Below are 18,806 nucleotides of genomic sequence, written 5' to 3' on the forward strand. Positions count from 1 at the left end.
TGCAGTTTGTTCAGTTGCAAAACACTTATTGCAGAGAAAAGTTTTGGCAGCAGTCTTTTAGCACAACAGTATTTCTTAAGCAAGTGGTGTAGAGATGATTTTGGTGCCTGTGGCTGGCAATCTTTGGTGATCTTGCATTTGTAAAGTGCCCACTACCCACTGCTTACGAAGAAAACTGCATGTGGGGCTTTTTTGCTCCATGGAAAGAGCACACTGCGAAAGGCTATCTTGTTGTTGCAGTCTGTTAAGGCGATTGCACTAGCCATATTCTGACTTGCATCTGGCGAGGGAGTTGTCGAAACGCCTCCTCTCTGGACTGCTGGAAACCGGTTACACCGTGCGTGCAAATGCGAGGTGCTCACTAGTCCAGTGAACAATATGGCAGCAGCCTTATTGCAATGCTAGCAATGCCTAACATTTGTTAGCGTTTTTTTCTTGTAATGACGCGAATGCGTTCTACATGGATTATCTTGTGGTATTGTAGGACCGCTGAGTAATTTGTAGTTTCATTTAACGTGCTGTTTCATTTTCAACAGCCGAATGATGACGTCAACGTGTGCTTATAGGTTACGCTGATGTAATCGCTGTTCCGTCACTACAAAGCAAGCGACTGCTTGAGGAGACATGATGGGATATACAACACTCCGGGAAAAATCAGGCCTATACAGCACAGGATTTCGTGGGTGCCGGGACATGCGGAGATGGTGGGGAGCCAATTAAGAGGCGGATCGGGTAGCTCGGGAATGCGTACGTTACCGGTACCGTGGAGGATACGTACCTCCTAACTAAGGTAAGGAACTAAGCAAAGAGGCGGGTATATGGAGAGAACTCCACAGACTGGGACGCACCCGAAACTTTATTAAAAACAGATTCCAGCGGTATATCCGGGTGTGTGCCTGTGGTGTGGGGGAAGACACGATGTTTAACATGGGCACGCCAAACGATTGGCGTGGTTCTCACCGCAAGACGCAAGTGCCCTCAAAGCCTGCACACACAACGAGCGAGTTGTAATTTCGCGGCTATTATGAGTCCACTGAGTTTTGTGGCCAACGTCCCGAAACCGGCCATTACCGACGCCATAGAACAAGTGCGCCTTTTCAGTATTGTGCCGATATGGCAATTGTCCGCATCACCGTTAGGGTTAAAGAAACTCGGCACATGACCCGCTTAGTCATGCGAACGCGGGATTCTGTCCAAGCGTTTGAAGTGGACACGACGCCGATGAAGCATCCTACGGTTGGTAGTTCGCGTTGAGCGATCAGAATTAGGCAAGGTCTCACATAGTCGATGCGTATGCTAATGACTGTGGGCTCCAATGTGCTCCAGCGAAATCAGAGCTTCTGCATGTCAGAGCGAACCCAAAGGATAGGAGGACAGCAATACACATCTCTCTGTCAGGAGGTCCTATTAGAGAGGTGGAGGAGCTCCGTATTCTGGGCCTTTTCATTCACCAGAGACTCAGACCGGACTCCACTATTGCGAAACTCAAGAGAGTAGGCGAACAGGTAGGGCGCATGATCCGCCGCGTTTCCAACAAGCGGGGTGGTCTGCGGGGCAGGGACGCGCTTCGGCTCGTCTATGCCTTCGTGACTAGCCGGATCCTCTACGCCGTGCCATATCTCCGCACTACTAAGCAAGACGAGGCGCGAATAGACGCCATCATCCGCAAGGCAACTAAGCGAGCCCTGGATCTCCCGGTGGCTACCTCTAATGCCAAACTCAAGGCATTGGGGGTGCTAAACTCCTACCAGGAGCTGCGGGAGGCCCACCTCGTGAACCAATACACGCGGCTCACGCAGACGGCTCCTGGGCGCAGCCTGCTAAACCGCTTACACATCCAACACGACTGCACTCCAGAGGAGGCGGAGCGTATCCCAGTACTATGGCGCCATATGCTCTGGGTCTCCCCGCTCCCCCGTAACATGGACACCGACATGCATGAAAACAGACGACAAGCGCGGGCTCGGGCTCTTGAGAGACAACACGGCTCCCGACCCGGTGTATATTATGTAGACGTAGCAGGGCCATCGCCCACGGGATTTTACTCGGCCGCTGTCGTTCACCAGGAAATACACGTTGATGGACTCTCCTTTCGAGCCCCGAATTCAATGCGGGCCGAGGAAGTAGCGATAGCGCTTGCTGCCGCCCACGCCAATTCGAGAATAATCGTCACGGACTCCCGAAAAGCATGTGAACATTACTTGGCAGGGGAGATCTCCCCCTTAGCTGCTTGTATTCTACGACGGACTGCCACTGATCCAACACCCAAACGAATCATTTGGGCTCCTGGCCACCAGGGCTTGCGAGGTAATGAGGCCGCTGACGCGGCTGCCCGAGCGCTTACTCACCGGGCTCCTCATCCCAGCTCTTCTGGCTCGGAGACTAACCAGCCGCTGCTGCGATTCAGGGAAATATTAACACATTATAGCGACAACCACCGCCTTTTCCCGGCCCCTGCAAAAGGGCTGAGTAAGACGGAGGAGCGAACTTTAAGGCGCCTGCAGACAGGTACTCTACTCTGTCCTGCAATAATAAAACATCCTAACACGGATGGGCGATGCCCACACTGTGGGGAGACCTGTGATATCTTCCACATGGTGTGGGCATGTACTCAAAATCCCCACCTCCCCCCTTCCCCTACCCCTTCCAGAGAGGCATGGGAGACTGCCCTCCTCAACTGCTCCTCGCTTGAGTTTCAAAGGGCTCTGGTGAAACGGGCGAGAGACGGGGCCTCGTCGTGCGGTGTCCCGGACTAGGGACGCCGACCATGTAGCGGGGCCACTCTGTGGCTCCCAAACTCTTTTTCACAAAATAAAAGTTTTCACCACCACCACCACAATGGTATATTTCGTGGCACACCTGCGCTGCGAGACGGCAGAAATCACGGATGCACGCGTGCTCGGCAAGACAAATTTATTCTGACCTTTGCATGGACACTACCTTCTCGCCTAGTGTTCGACTTCAGTTACCGATTTAATGAATGGATATTGGCGCAAAGGAGAACTTCCTCAGTGGTGGAAACACGCGATAGTAACGTTCATTCCTAAACCCAACAAGAAGCTCAGCATTGACAACCTCAGACCCATATCCCTTACCTCGTGCTTAGCCAAACTCATGGAGCATGTGATCTTGAGCCGATTGCAAGGATATGCTGAGGATAATGACTTATTACCCAGTACTATGGTACGTTTCAGGAGCCACCTATCAACCCAAGACGTCATGCTCCAGCTGTATAACGACGTCATAGATCCCCCGGATAAAACCGGCACCAAAGCTGTTCTTGGACTTGACTTAGAAAAGGCCTTCGACTACGTGTCGCATGGAGCAATTCTAAGAGGCCTCTCGAGCATAAATGTAGGTGCCAGAACCTACAAGTATGTCAGTTCTTTCCTATCGGGAAGAACGGCAGAACTCTCAATCGGGGTATGTAGAAAACCAGCGAAAAGGACGCATTCACAAGGAGGAGAAATACACAGGACAACGCTGGAAACACAACTGAAAATTCTTTACTTCGCCAACAGCAGAACAGGGCGCACATGCGCGAGAGCACCACAAATGCTATCAAAACCACAAATGCTATCAAAAAAGTAAAGAATTTTCAGTTGTGTTTCCAGCGTTGTCCTGTGTATTTCTCCTCCTTGTGAATGCGTCCTTTTCGCTGGTTTTCTACATACCATGCACCAACTGGCCCAACAAGCTACGCTTCTCAATCGGGGGCATCAGATCGGATAGGATAGAACTGGGAGATAGAGGCACGCCGCAAGGCTCCGTCCTGTCGCCCTTTCTCTTCAACCTATCACTCATATCGCTGCCTAGCAAGCTAAACGCCATAGAGGACTTACGTCATACACTCTATGCGGACGACGTTACCCTATGGGTGGCGAATGGCTCCGATGCTCACATAGAAGAAACTCTTCAGAAAGCAGTACAAGTAGTCCAGGAGCATGCGAGTAGCATAGGACTCAAATGTTCTCAACCCAAGTCTGAACTCCTTCTAATCAGACATAAGAAACAGAGAGAAAACATCATAGAGGTGCACCTTCAAGGTCTCCCGATAAAGGAGGTCGAAACCATTCGAGTACTAGGTCTGTTCATTCAAAATAATCGTAAGAGCAACATTACGATCACCCGTCTGGAAACAACGGTCAACCAGATAGTCAGGCTCATTCGAAGAATCACTGCTAAGAAGGGAGGTATGAAGGAGGCCGACATCTGTCGCCTTATACATGCATTCGTCATTAGCACATTCACCTACTCTCTACCATACCTCAAACTATTTAAGGTGGACATTGACAGATTAAACAGGTTACTCAGACAGGCATATAAAGCTGGTCTAGGGCTTCCTAGAAACACACCCACGGACAGATTTTTATCCTTGGCTATACACAACACTGTAGAAGAACTCATCACTCACAAGGCGATGCACATTCAAAGACTGGCCAACACTACAGCGGGAAGGGAGATTCTAGATCGAATAGGCGTAAATGCTGAACCCATGTCTAACCGACCGGGCCCTCTACTACGAGGAGTGCGCGACAAACTACTCATCAAACCGCTCCCCAAAAATATGCTACCGGGCTTCCACGATGGCAGACGGCGAGCCAGAGCGCGGGCTCTGCATAGAAAGTACCTCAATCATCCTGGAGCAGTATACACCGATGCAGCCGATTATAATTTCAGCCAAGGGGCCTTCGCTATCTGCGCATCCAAATTCATAGCAGGAAGAAGCGAGTGCATCTCTGCGGCCTCAGTCACGGTCAAGTACGCGGATCAAGCAGAAGAAGCGGCCATAGCCTTGGCCATAGCAAATACTGACGCTGACATCATTCTCAGTGATTCCGAGACTGCCATACGCAACTTCTCGCGCGGTAGAATATCCCTAACTGCTAGAAACATACTCACAAATATTACACTGCAACGAGAAATAGAACTGGTATGGACTCCTGCCCATTCAGGGAACCCAGGGAACGAAGCAGCCCACCAACATGCTCGAGGTTTTGTCGGCCGAGCGGTGGGTTCTCGTCCAGGGGGATCCGAGATGGAGGCAGTGATTTCGTACCACGAAATTACCCAATTCTACAAACTCTCTAGAAGAATCTATCCTCCCCCGCACAAGTCACTCTCCAAACACCAAGAGGTGGCTTGGAGAAGACTTCAAACCCATTCTTACCCGAACCCGTACATTTACGCCCACATCTACCCCGATCTCATAGACCCCACCTGCAAACACTGCGGTAGCACTGCCACCCTCGATCATATGCTATGGGACTGCCCGGAGGATCCTCCTCCGGAAGCTCTTATAGAAGCTCCCTCACCAGACGCCTGGGAAGAAGTGCTGCGCAGCTCGGACCCCGCCGTCCAGGCAGGAGCCATCGAGCGCGCCGAAGAGGTCGCCGCCAGCTATCAGCTAACGGCCACCTGGCCCTTCTGCTAAGCGTCCAGGAACCCTTCTTTTCCGACAATAAAGTTTTCTCTCTCTCTCTCTCAAGGTTACAAGAGTTCGCAAATACCCGCGCCCAGTCGCCTGTTATAACTGCCATGGTATCTATAATGTAGCCAAATACTGCTCGTTTCCCGCCGTTTGCCGTGATTTCGGTAAGGATCTGCATCGTGAGAATCCCGGTTGCAAACATTTCTCTCAATGCGTAGCCTGAGGTGTTTCCACGCATATAGCCATGAGTGCCCAGTGTCCGGCCCGTGATTACGCCAATCCTGCTGACAAATCGGCGTCACTCGAATCGGAAGGATCGACTGCGCATCAGATGGTTTTGTCACCCACTACGCATCAGGTTACTTCCTCGCCCACTACCTCCAAACAAGGGTTCGAAAGGCCTCTTCTCCGGATTTATTAGCCCAACTCATTCAGAGCCTCCGAGCAGAAATATTTCAACCACATCGCGAAGATCAGTGTCTTCGGGAGATGGTAATCGAAGACTCCCGTTTTCGCTCCCAGACTCCGCAAAGCAGCCGCTCGCTTACCTGGCGGTAGCAACCGGTAGATACCGCGTACACGCATGCTGTGGCTAAGCCGATGAGAGCGCGCAAAGAAGACGCAAAAGCTGGAAGAAACGCTCCGCAAGGATATTAATGCAACTCTACTCCATTTCAGCAGGCAACGCTGCGGAGGTTGCTGAAGTAGAGCGTCCGCGAAGTTATATTACTCCACCACGTATCATTCGTTCTTCTCGAAACTCCGGTCATTGTTTGGACGAATACAAAGAGCGGTATAAAACAATGTAGTAGCATTGAAAAATGACGGTCGAAGCTGCGCTCAGTGTTCGGGCTCTCTGGCCACAATATTCCCGGAGTGTGAACTACTTTTTGGGCGCGGATTTAGTAGAAGCGATTCGCCCTGCCAACCGCGTATCATACCGCCGCATGTACTTTTTGCTTCTCGAAATCTCGACGAGTCGCAGGATGAAAATGTTACAAGATGTAAAGCGAAGCCTGGGAGGTGCCAGTCACGGCATTTAAGATTTGTCGCTACGAAATATGTTTTTTTTTTGTGTTCGCTTTGGTTGTATGGCGAACTACTTTTTGCGTGCGGACTTAGCCTGCGCGAACAGGCGCGCTAGCTTTGGCAGCGTTGCCTGCTCTGTATGAAACGGAGCATAGCTGCCCTCACTTCCATGCAGAGTCATGACCAGACTATGTTTGCAGAGTTCCGACATACCACTCACGCAGAGGAGAAAAAATGCCACAAATCTGTGCGATCTTCATGAGTCTTCCAGCACATGGGACCCAGTGGAATTGCAGAAGCCTCAGCCAAACTTGTCCTACCCTTTCCACATACGCTTCTCAACGCCGTCCCCTTTTCCTTCTCCTTCAAGAGACGCGTGGACCCTGCTGCCTTCCTCGCTATCGCACCTACCAGACCACCACCATACAGCAAAAAACGGCCGCTAAGTTGGACAGGCGGCTGTCTTAATTCGTACTGACTGTCCCTGTGCTCAGCTCGCTGCTAACCCTTTCTTCGTCAACTAGGGAGATTGTGGCAGCTAAGCTCCGTCAATGTGGCCGAAAACCTTTAGTCGTGGCATCAGCCATTTCCGGCCTGGCAACATCGCCGCCGAACCCTGTAACTGGCTCCCCTGATCTTGAAAAGGCTGCACACCCCCATCCGATTCTTATCGGTGGGGATTTTAATGCTCGTCACGCCGCTTGGAACTCATCTCGGCCTAATCAACGTGGCGAACACCTATACGACGCTCTCAACCAAACCGCTCTTAACGCCGACTCGAATCGGTCTCCACTGCTGGGAGTTCCAGCGGATCCCACACCGGATACAGTACTCGCAGGCCAGAAGTGGCAGATTGGTCTCGTATACTTAGATGACGTCAATGTCTTCGCCTTGGACGTTGTTGATCACCTGAAAATGCTTCAACACTGCTGAAGACAATCAACTAGTCAAGGGCTGGTTTTTAAACCAGAGAAGTTACATTTCACCTACGAGGAATTGCTGACCCGCAGAAAACAGCCGCTCGCTCTGAGTCACGGATGAAGCCGCCGCGGTGGCTCTGTAGTTACGGTGCTAGGCTGCTGACCCGAAAGACGCGGGTTCGATCCCGTCTGTGGCGGCTGAATTTCGATGGGGGCGAAATTCTAGAGGCCCGTGTACTGTGCCATGTCAGTGCACGTTATAGATGCCCAGGGAGTCGAAATTTCCAGTGTCCTCCACTACGGCGTCATTCATAGCCTGAACCGCTTCGGCACTTCAAACCACCATAAACCATATGAAGGGTTCTTTCTGCCACTGTTCCATAAGACCAGTGAGTGCCCTTTAAAAACCTCAATCACAGGAATCTGCCATAGAATCACCACTCTTATCTTTTTTACTCACAGGATTAAGGAAAATAGAATGCTGATTCTATGGCTGAAGCATTAGACCAATTTGATCACTCGAATTTTGCATCTAATATTTACAAAATATTAATTAAGTGCGTCAGCTAGTTGCTTTCCGGTCAACTCAGCGTCATTTATCCTTAGTTTGTGAGCGTTAATTGGCGGATGATTATAATTTATCAAGGAGTTGTAGCGATACATGGCTCCGGCTGCAATGGCAGGAGTAGAATTTTTAAAGATAGCTGGCCATGGTTTGCTGCGCTGCTGCCAATGTTTATTTGAACTCGGCCGACCACCGACGGGACGGACTCTGACGCTCCTTTTGAAGAGGCCGTGGTACTGACATCCAATAAAGTTTAATTGCGAAAGCAATACTGCTCTCACTTTCGAGCCATTAGCATGGTCGTGGCGTTTCCACCATTGACCTTTAGCTGACCCCTGTGGTGACGTCCGCCAGACCGAGAGAGACAGGGCCTCAGCTCGAGTGGTTAGCATGGGCGCGGCGGAGCTGTCACCTCCTCCACCTCTGGGAAGCGCGCCGCGGCCTCACGCGCCGCTGGAAGCGCCAGAAACACAAGAAGAAGCTCAAAGCGCGCATTGCGGACCTCACCCGGCAGGCAGCAGAGTACGCGGCCCAACTCGCTGACTCCAACTGGGTAGACCGCTGCAACACGGCGGCGAGGCAGATGTCGAGCCGCAACACGTGGCGGCTCTTCCGAGCCTTCATCAACCCAACACATACCCGCACAGAAACGCAGAAGCAACTACACAAAGCCATGCACTCATTCCAAGGAAATACAACGCAGTTGGCACAGGCACTCCGGGATCGCTACCTGTGCACAACTCAGGACGCCCGCAGATCGGCCTACTCCTACGCTGGCAGAGAAAACTCGGAGTTGGATAAGTCTTTCCAGCTTCACGTTCTGCGGGCGGGTCTGGCCAGGGGCACCACGCCGGGCCGGGACAAGGTCACCGTCAAACTTTTGGCGAACCTTCCTGATTCAGCGTACCAGTGCCTTCTAGAATACATCAGTGCGATATGGACGGGGGAAACCCCGCTCCCCATTGACTGGAAAACGGCCCTTGTCACCTTCATCCCGAAGGCCGTAAAACCGATCGACACGGACAACCTCCGCCTCATCTCTCTCACCTCGTGTGTGGACAAATTGATGGAGACGATGGTGCGGGATCGGCTGTCCGAGTACCTCGAACAACACAACACCTTCGCAGACACAACGTTCGGATTTCGCCCACATAGATCCGCACAGGATGTCCTGCTCCAACTCGACCGCGAAATCTTGAACCCCATTACACACCCCCAAAACGACAAAATAGTCCTTGCGCTCGACCTGAAAGGAGCGTTCGATAACGTAACTCACGAGATCATACTCACACATTTGAGTCAAACTCACTGCGGCACCAATGCCTTCAATTACGTTAAACAATTTCTCACGGACAGACTATCCTACATCAGAATACAGGACGAAGAGCACGGACCTTTCCTGCTCGGCACGAGGGGGACTCCACAAGGCGCGGTGCTGTCCCCTCTGCTATTCAACATTGCCATGATGCGCCTACCCGCCCTACTGGGTGCGGTCGAAGGGGTCCAGCACGCGCTGTACGCCGACGACATCACCATCTGGGCTACGCAAGGGCGCCTGGGGGATATGGAGACCAGCCTGCAAACGGCCGCCAGCATAGTGGACCGCTATGCTCGAGACTGTGGTCTGCAATGCTCCCCGCAGAAATCGGAATTCGTGCATTTGCGTCCCTCGCGCACATGCTCGACCCAAATCAATCTCTCGTTGCAAAGCGGTCCCATTCGCGAATCCAAAGAAATCAGAGTCCTCGGACTTTTCATACACAACCAGCGACGCTGCGACACAACACTCGCCAAGCTCCGGCAGGTGGGGAACCAGGTGGGCCGCATGGTCCGCCGGGTTTCCAACAAGCGCGGTGGGTTACGATGCAAAGACGCCTTGCGGCTGGCGAACGCATTCGTGACCAGTCGAATCTTGCATTCGACTACCTATCTCCACCTGCGGAAACAGGAGGAGGATGCCCTCGAGGTCATCCTCCGCAAAATCATGAAACGGGCGCTGGACCTCCCGGTCTCTACCTCTACCAGCCGCCTTTTGGCACTGGGGATGGTTAACACTTTTAGGGAGCTTCGGGAGGCCCACCTCAACAACCAATACACTCGTCTCACAAAGACAGGGTCGGGTCGCCGCCTTTTAGCCCGACTTCACATCCAGCACACTCAATTCACAGAGGAGAGATGCCGCCTTCCCGTACACTGGAGACGCGCCCTCCACGTGCGGCCTCTCCCCACCAATATGTCCAAAGAGGATCATAATGGCAGGCGCCTGGCGCGGGCGGAAGCCTTGGACCGCCATTTTCGGAGCAAACCAGGAGTCTTCTACGTGGACGCGTCCGGCCCGGACCCCAGGGAATGGTACACGGCCGCGGTTGTCCACGAGGGTAAAACAGTAGACGCCCTTACTTTCAAGGCCCAGTCATCAATTCACGCAGAAGAGGTTGCCATCGCTTTGGCAGCCTCTCACACCTCCTCCAAATACATAATCACCGACTCGCGAGGGGCTTGCCGTAACGTCACGCAAGGGTTGGTTACTCCCCTAGCTTATCGCATTTACCAAAATTGTAGTCGAGACTCGGATCCCGCGCACCGATCTCTCGTTTGGGCTCCAGGTCACCAAGGCGTCCACGGAAATGAGGCAGCCGACGCCGCCGCCCGCGCGCTCTCTCTCCGGGCATTTCCCACGGGACCCGACGCCGACCAGGACACTGATTTCAATCCGATTTATACTTTTAAAGAAATATGCGAGTATTACAAATCCACGCACCAAACTCTTCCCACCCCGTGCAAAGGTCTGGGGAAGGTCAACGAGCGGGTACTCCTGCGCCTGTTCACCAACACGATGTTGTGCCCGGCAACTCTGCAACATTTCGATCCTCAATTCGACGGGCGGTGCTCACACTGTGGGGAGGTGTCTGACACTTACCACATGGTGTGGGCCTGCCAGCAGAACCCATCCCTACCCCCTATCCCAAACCCCACCCGAGAGGACTGGGAGGCGACCCTGTCCGGTTGCTGCACCCTCGAGGCCCAAAGGGCCTTAACACAGCGCGCCCGGGCTGCGGCAAACGCCAATGGGGTACCTGTCTAGGCATCCCACCTAGTGGTTGTAAGGGCGTGACCCTTCAGGTCACGACCCCCAACACCTCTCCCTATGATTTAATAAATGTTTTCACCACCACCACCACGGCGCACTGCGCAGCTGCCGCGAGAGGGCGCGCGCACACACCATTGTCACGTGACCATGTGAAGTCGCGCCAGACCGAGAGATAGGGCCCCAGCTCGCGCGGTTAGCATGGGCGCGGCGGAGCTGCCACGAAGACGCTTTGAGTCGTCGCGCAGCGGCGGCCGGTAGCCACGCGTGACCTGTAGACGCGGCACACTGCGTTCCTTCAGTTGGAGGCGCTGCGCTTTTGCTTTCGCAACCTACCAGGCTTAACCAAAGCTAAGCCCCCGCCAACTTTTTTTTTATATAGCGTTAGCTGTTCTTTACACTTTTCCCTCTTTCGTGGCGTCGTTGGCGTCCGCAAGCGGTGGTTCGCATCACCGGGAAAACTTGGCAGCAATGCGAGACCAGTTGCGGCAGGGTGTGTTTCTGTAAAACTCATCACTTGCATAACACAGCTAACGCTGAAATCAAAGACTCGTAACAGTCCCGTGAGTTGTTTTCTTTCGTCGCCCCCATTGTTGCGCGCTATCACTGTGACACATGCGGGGCGCATCAAGCTGATATTCTACTATGCTGCAATAAAGAGAATGACGGAAGAGAGGCATATCATATCTGACTGCGGAAGTGAAACCAATATGTGGAGGAACAAGCGAGGACTGACACAGGTGCGCTGTTGGTTTCACTGAAACAACTGGTGAGCTTTCGTACTTGTCAGTACCTTGGAAAGCACAGGCCGACGTAACGCAGTTCTGTTCACCTGTGTACCAGCCGTTCCTGACGTGAGTCGTGCTTTCCTTTCCCGTATGTTGGTATAAAAATGGTACGTGGACAAGCTTTTTCACATATAGTGATTCCATGCCCTGAATAATTCGGCGCTACATAGTTGTCTCGTGATACTCGCTGATACAAGGAGAAAGTTGTATACAGAAAACTCGAAGAGCAATCGGTAAATTCTTCCCGGTGAGCGACAGTGTTTGTATTAAGGGATGAATTAAGAGAGGTCACGTTTTTGGAGTGCTCCATTTTTCAGGAGCACACCGCTGTTTGATGAAACCGCCTTGAATTTTAGACTTCCTGCACCGGTGTACTTGACTCTGCATATCTTAGTGGACGAGTGAGGGTGGCTGGATTTCCTTTCCCATATCACAGCACGTACTAATGCGGTAGAGGTGTGCGAATATCAAATTCTTCGAATACGAATCGAATACGAATACTTGGCTCCGAATATCGAATATCGAATAATCAAGGACAGACGCAATTGACCACTACAAAACATTTATTTGAGCACCCAAGAACATAACAGTTCAACTATCCATGATTAAATGAACACAAAAGGTGTGTGTGGCTGCACAAAAAGTATCAGTCTCGAACATTATTCTTAGAAGAGTGGAAATATCACAGAATATGGCTGGTACACAGCATTGATTAAGGCTAGCTTGCCATCAGCACGAACGCGCGTTGCTGGGATGAACATAAAAGGTTGTCGTGAAGGAAAACCCGCTGCTCCACATGGTCAGGCAGAAGTAGTTCCCTTCTAGCTTAAACGACTCCTCCAGCCACAGAAAATGCCCTCTCACTTGGCACTGAACTGGCACGTATTGCGAGGTACTTCGTGCACAGCTCTGACTACACCAGCTTCGCAGGTATAGACCTTTGCATCGGGCGAGGGAGTTGCCGAAAAAGCCTCCTCTCTGGACTGTCGGAAACCGGTTCCGCCGCCGCTTCCACCGTGCTAGCGAGGGGTGCTCACGACAGTCCAGTGAACAATATGGCAGCGCCCACGGAGCCCTTATTGCAAAGGTCTATAGCCACAAAGAAGCTCACCAGCGCAGTCAGCTACGGCATGGCCCTTGAGGTCCATGCGCATTGCTCTGGGCGCCGCCTTGTTGTTATGTCTTTGTCGATAGGGCTTGCGGACCGAAATGAACGCCGGTGCTCACACTGAATATTCGGCTAGATACGAATATTCGAGTCGGGTCGAATATTTGAGACAACACGAATACTTGGATTTCGAATCGAATACGAATACTAAAAATATAATATTCGAATTATATTCGAAAATTTAGAATATTCGCACACCCCTATAATGCGGCCAAATTATTACGGATCACGCTTCGGATTTCGAAACTTTCTCACGCGTTTCCTAAAGAAGGTATGATGCAATACATGATGCCGCAGCCGGCTCCTAGGTTTCGGCGTTTCCACCGTTATGTCCCCTAAGATACACAGGGTGTATCATCTAAGGCTGCATAATATTAAAAATTAGGCTTTTCTTAGTCAGAGGAGGGCTTTTTTCGCTACAGTATTTCTTCCCACGTGTTTATGGTTTTTCGCGCTGCAGTTATTGCTCGAGAAAGTAGCCAACTTGCTCAAAAAGCTCGTTTTACCGAAGCTATCCTATATGCTTCTCTGAGCACGACTTGAGCGCGCTGTGATTGGCAGGGTACTGTACCTATGTGATACCTGCGACAGATGGACGCAGCCATTTCCAAAACTCTGGGCTGCTTTTTATCGCCCCCATTGCAGCTTGCCAGTCTATTAATCACCGGGATGTCGTTCAGATCGAGCAAACCTGCGATATATTGTCTTTTTATTTTGCCATATCGGCGTCGTCACACCGTTAATTTGGTGACACCTATAGGGAAGCACTTCCATAAGTTGAGAACGAAAGCATTTGATATGTCGGGTAAAAACTGGCGACGAAGCGACTGTATCACGCTTGTTGAAGCGGGCCTCCCATAAACTATAGCGCTCAGTGTAAAGAACGAAATAAATGCACTTGCTCTGTGTTTCATTGCTTTTTTCTTTCGACGCGTCTCGCTTCGCACCTTGTTTTGGTATGGTGAGGTTGGTTATCGACGCCGCTCGAAAGCCTAAATTGCACTGTATATCACTCAAGCTCGTGACGCGGCGTCTGCTTCGAGCCTAATAGAATGCGGCCGAATAGCGCAGCCCTCGATGAGCTATCCGAATTCAGTGCTGGCACCTTCAGTGCTCAATTGAAGCTCCAATGAAACAAGTGCGCAACTTTTGACTGCAGCTTTGGAGATGCGCACTGTTTGGATGGAGCGAATGTTGTAGGAAAGGAAAGAAAAAAGTGACAGGACGGTTACGACACTGGTTAACGCGGGGTTCAGCGGCAGCTGCTAAGGTATGTTATATTTTACGATATGTTGGGGTAGAGAATATGAGAGCGACTTCATATCTGTATAGTTCTAGAGCGCTGTTTTTAGTTTACTACAGATACGAGTTTCTTGACTATCTCTCTTCACCAGTATGCCGCTCTAAGCGCGCAGCGTCACCGATGATCCTCTTCTCGGGTGATGATGATGAATAATCATTTAGAGGGCCCGAAATAAATCGGTGAAACACGCAGGCACCAGACGGGGTGGTTACGGGACCCATATGTTCCCAGCAGCTCCTGGCCCCTGTCCGTCTGTGCGAGCTGAATCGGTAGTGCGGGACTGAATAACAAGATCTCCCATCGCTCAAGGGGTTGGGGATTGGGGGTGTTGGCGGGAAGGGGAGGAGGGGGGGGGGGGGTCTTGTGTTTTGTGCACTCTGCCAAGACGTGCGGCAGGGTGACCTTTTCTCTTCTGCAAAAAGGACAGAGCGCATCGTGTTCCGCAGGGTACTCGCGGTTGATCAGTACGGGATGCACAAGCGATCCCGCCTGCGCTCGACGCAGGATCGTCTGTTGTTGCCTGCTGAGTTTGGGGTGCGGTTCTGGCAGTCTGCATCGGTACATCCGGGTAATGTCCCGAAAGCTGGTAACCGGGTGCGGTAGCTCTTCCAGCTCGTGCTCGGCCCGCACTGACATTTCTCGGGCATGGTAGTCAGCGATGGTGTTGCCTGCTACCTGCGAGTGAGCCGGGACCCCCACGAGCTCTATGGCTCTTCCCGGAGGCTTGCACTTGGATAGAATGGCTTGGGCCGCGGAGGAGATTACCCCCTGCGGAAACTTCCATAGGCTGTCTTTGAGTCGGTGACCACGGTGTCCACGCTCGGCTGTGCGAGTGCGAGGGCCACGGCTTCTTCTTCGGCAACTACGGGGTCTGTTGTCTTCACGGACGCGCTGACGATCAGCCTGTCTTTTGACGTAACCACCACCGCGGCACGGTTACTGTGTTTTCGGAGCGAGGCGTCCGCGTAGAGGACCCTGGGTTCGCTTCCAGCTTCCGGGCTATGACTTCGGCCCGCGCGGTGCGCCTCTCGTCGTCCTTGCCGGGCGTGATGTTCCGGGGAAGGGGTCTGGTCTGAATGGTCGTCTTCCAGTCTTCCGGAAGGGCCGCCTTGATGGGTACTGGCTCGATCTGCAACCCGGCCTTGCGTAGAATGGCTCGTCCGTGTTCCGTGTGACTGAGCAGGATTCTCTGATTAGAGAGGTGGGCTTCGATGAGCTCCTCCACCGTGTTGTGGGCGCCCATGTCTAGCATTCTTTGCGTGGACGAGTATATAGGAATGTCCAGTGCTTGCTTCGTTGCCTTACGAAGCATCGTGTTTATGGTGTCCCTATTCGCCTTCGTCAGCTGGAGATACAGGGCGGAGTAGGTAACCCGCGACACGACGAACTCACCAGGCGCATGGCATCGTCCTTTTTAAGGCCTCGGTTTGTGTTAGATACCCGTCGAATCATACTAAGTATCTGTTCGGTTGTAGTCTTGGTCTTCGTGACGGCGGCGTGCACCTTCCCGTCGCTCTGAAGTAGTAGGCCAAGAATCCTAACATGCTGTGTTGGCTTGATGGCCGTTCCGTCGATGGGCGGCGTGTTTCACAGCAGCAGATGGACCTTGTTACCTTCCTCTCCTCTCGCAGCACTCTCCCTCCTCATTCAGCGGTAACCATACTCCGTATGGTTCCCGTTGTAACCACCCTCCGGGTACGCATTCCTACGCTCTCTCCATGCCCTGCTCCTTCAACGATAACCCTCTTCCTTCCAAGGAACCACCCGGGAAGTCCCCTCCGGATTGTTCCATGGTAACCACCCTCTGGTTACGCATTCTATACCCACCTCGTTCTACAGTGACCGCCGTCCGAGTGGTTCCCATGGCAACGCACTCACTGGTTACGCCGACTGCTACTACTACTTCTACTACTACTACTACTACTACTACTACTACTACTACTACTACTACTACTACTACTACTACTACTACCACCACCACTACTACTACTACTACTGCTACTACTACTACTACTACTACTACTACTACTACTACTACTACTACTACTACTACTACTACTACTACCAAATTTCTGGAGCCCTTCTCTACGGCGTCCCTCATAGCCTGAGTAACTTTGGGACGTTAAACCCCCATAAACCACACCAAACCAAACTACTATACCACGACGCAATACTCAGGAACGAGCGCTTAAGAACCGTCGCTATAAAAAAAACATAATACAAAACAGCGCGCGTAATGCGCGCGGTGAGAACGCGCATATTGCTTTTCATATTGTATATACGCATACCTCTCATTCTTCCTGGGAGGCTGCTTTACGGACCGCTTAGCCCGCCGGCCAGAAATGGCTGGTGGATCGGGTTTTACGTGAAGCACAAGCCCGTGGACTCCTGGACCAGTAGGGGACTACCCTGGACGATTTTTTTTTTGCGTAATAAAGTTGTTTCCATCCATCCATCCTCTCAGTAGAAAAGAAAGTTGGACGGGTTGGTTTTGATCCATTGTGGTGGTGTCGTGGTGTTTTTCGTTTCATGATCAGTTTTCGCGCGCTTTTTTTACCATGATGTACCTTTCAGAGCAGCCGAAGGCGGCCTTTTCAGGGCTTCCACCGCAATCCCAGTACCCTCATCAACATCGCACGTGTTATGCCTTCGCACCGACCTCTCATCTTGGCGTACGCTGCGCTGGCGGCTGCGGCAGCCTACGCCTCTAAGACTCATCGGCCAATAATCGGTGAGTCCTAATGCTGTCATGTGTGTGCCTAAAGAGGCGTGTTTGTGTCTGTGTGTAACCTACACTCTGAACAGAAAACCACATCAATAGGAGCAAATAGCTTGTCACCTAGTGCCCTGCTGAAAGGGTGGTTCAGACACTCCTCAGAAAAGGAGTACCTGTTCTACTCCTCTCTGTGAAGTAGTATTCGAGCATCTTAATAAGGTATGGGTTTGGGCTAGGTGGTAAACCATTCTTGACAGTAAAGCGCGCAGAAAACGAAGGCGAGAAAAGACACAGAGAACCTCCTGTCTGTGCCTTTTCTCATCTTTGTCTTCATCGTTTGCTATGCGCTTTGTTGTCAAGTATTCAAGGAGGTCAGAAGGAGTAAAGTCTTACCGCCCCATAGACAACAGTTTATTTGAGACTGAATGTTCTGCTCACCAAGGAGTTATCACGGCAACTAATACAATTGTTATACACTCCTTTGCAGTTGACCTTAGAGTATATTTCAGGAATACGTGTCTGTTTCTTTTAAGCAGCTCTTACTGGGTATTTATGGAGTAATTTGTCTTACTATAAGGTGGCATTTATGATGTCCAGACGAGTACATTTCACTCCATGAGGGAGCTCATTGGAAATGCAGTACTCCCATGAAAGCCTAATTTTAGAGCTTTTGTGTTCCAGAGTGAATGCGTCAATAGAGTTAGTGACTGATTTCAAAGAATATCTTTGTTGGGTACGAAAAATTCGAGTCAAGTGTTCGGCATCTGGCTTTGGATGTTTACAGAAAACCAACGTATGCCTTGGCCTCTGCAGACAATAGGAGGAGTTTCTTGACCCACACTTCATTTGGGTATTTGAAATACCCAAAGGAATGAAAATAAAGATGAAACACTTGCAAGCAAGGAGGGCACCTTGAAGAGCTGTGCTGTCAATATGAAGACATGTCTTGCTATCGCTGGTTACAAGGCGCGACGTCAAAGGAGGCTCCTTCTGAGAGAAAGATTAGACAAAAAATAAGCGCATGAAAGCAATTACGCCTCTAAGCTTGAAGTATATGAGGTGCTTCAAGTGTAGCTTGAGTCAGGTTCGCACAAGAAATTCAGAAGACATTTTTCAATGAAATAGGCATTGTTGAAGTATAAACGTTTAAGTGCGTTCTCTTACATGTCGTCGCAGGAATTCTGGCCCAAAAGGTCAACGACCTTTTACCTCCGCAGGCCAACCAGACGTACATCTCCGCCTCGTATGTGAAATTCGTCGAACAGGCCGGCGCCAGAGTCGTCCCGATATTGTAAGAACAGCGATGATGAGTAATAGAGCGAAGAACCTTCATGACCCCGTGAACTTAATTAACCACTGAGAAATAGTCACTTAATGTTTACAATAGTGTCCCGGGCTTCACGTAAGCTACAGTTATCGTTGATTTACTTCTTCTGCCTTTCTTCTCTCGGAAGTGGTCTTTTTCCGCGTTTAATTCACGTATCAAAACACCTGTATTCCTTTGACTATAAGGAAGAACTTCGCACTGCAACCGTGTAGCCATCCTCGTTCTAAATGACATCACAGCAGCTTGATTAATTGTAATCCTAAAACCATCGCTTCTGTCCACACATATAGCTGTCAGATCTTGACAGCATCTCCGATTAGAACTTTTTTTTTGTTTTTATGCATCAGCCTGCAGTAGCCGGAGGTACTGCGTCTGAAGGTGGCTAAACCAGTTTTACACAACGCTTGAAAATATATTCCTAATCCGCTATTCTCTAAGATTATTTCCATACCACTTCGATACTGACGTCAG

At 51.1% G+C, this 18,806-nt stretch overlaps 1 protein-coding gene and 1 pseudogene across 1 annotated transcript in view; one reads left to right on the forward strand and one right to left on the reverse strand.

Moving 5' to 3' along the window:
• Positions 1–3,219: 3,219 nt before the first annotated feature.
• The window catches only part of LOC149347948 (gamma-glutamyl hydrolase-like), a 30,552-nt gene continuing 14,965 nt past the window's right edge, over positions 3,220–18,806 (forward strand). The window contains exons 1-4 of the mRNA XM_089541655.1: positions 3,220–3,374; positions 11,774–11,887; positions 16,872–17,023; positions 18,185–18,299. Coding sequence (XP_089397781.1) covers positions 3,220–3,374; positions 11,774–11,887; positions 16,872–17,023; positions 18,185–18,299 — 536 coding nt within the window. The remainder of the gene's footprint in view (positions 3,375–11,773; positions 11,888–16,871; positions 17,024–18,184; positions 18,300–18,806) is intronic.
• LOC149347949 (uncharacterized) lies at positions 14,446–15,604 on the reverse strand (annotated as a pseudogene).

This window comes from Amblyomma mixtum, chromosome 4 (genome assembly GCF_055824585.1).
Source record: "Amblyomma mixtum isolate Tamu chromosome 4, ASM5582458v1, whole genome shotgun sequence".
NCBI classification, from domain to species: Eukaryota; Metazoa; Arthropoda; class Arachnida; order Ixodida; family Ixodidae; genus Amblyomma; species Amblyomma mixtum.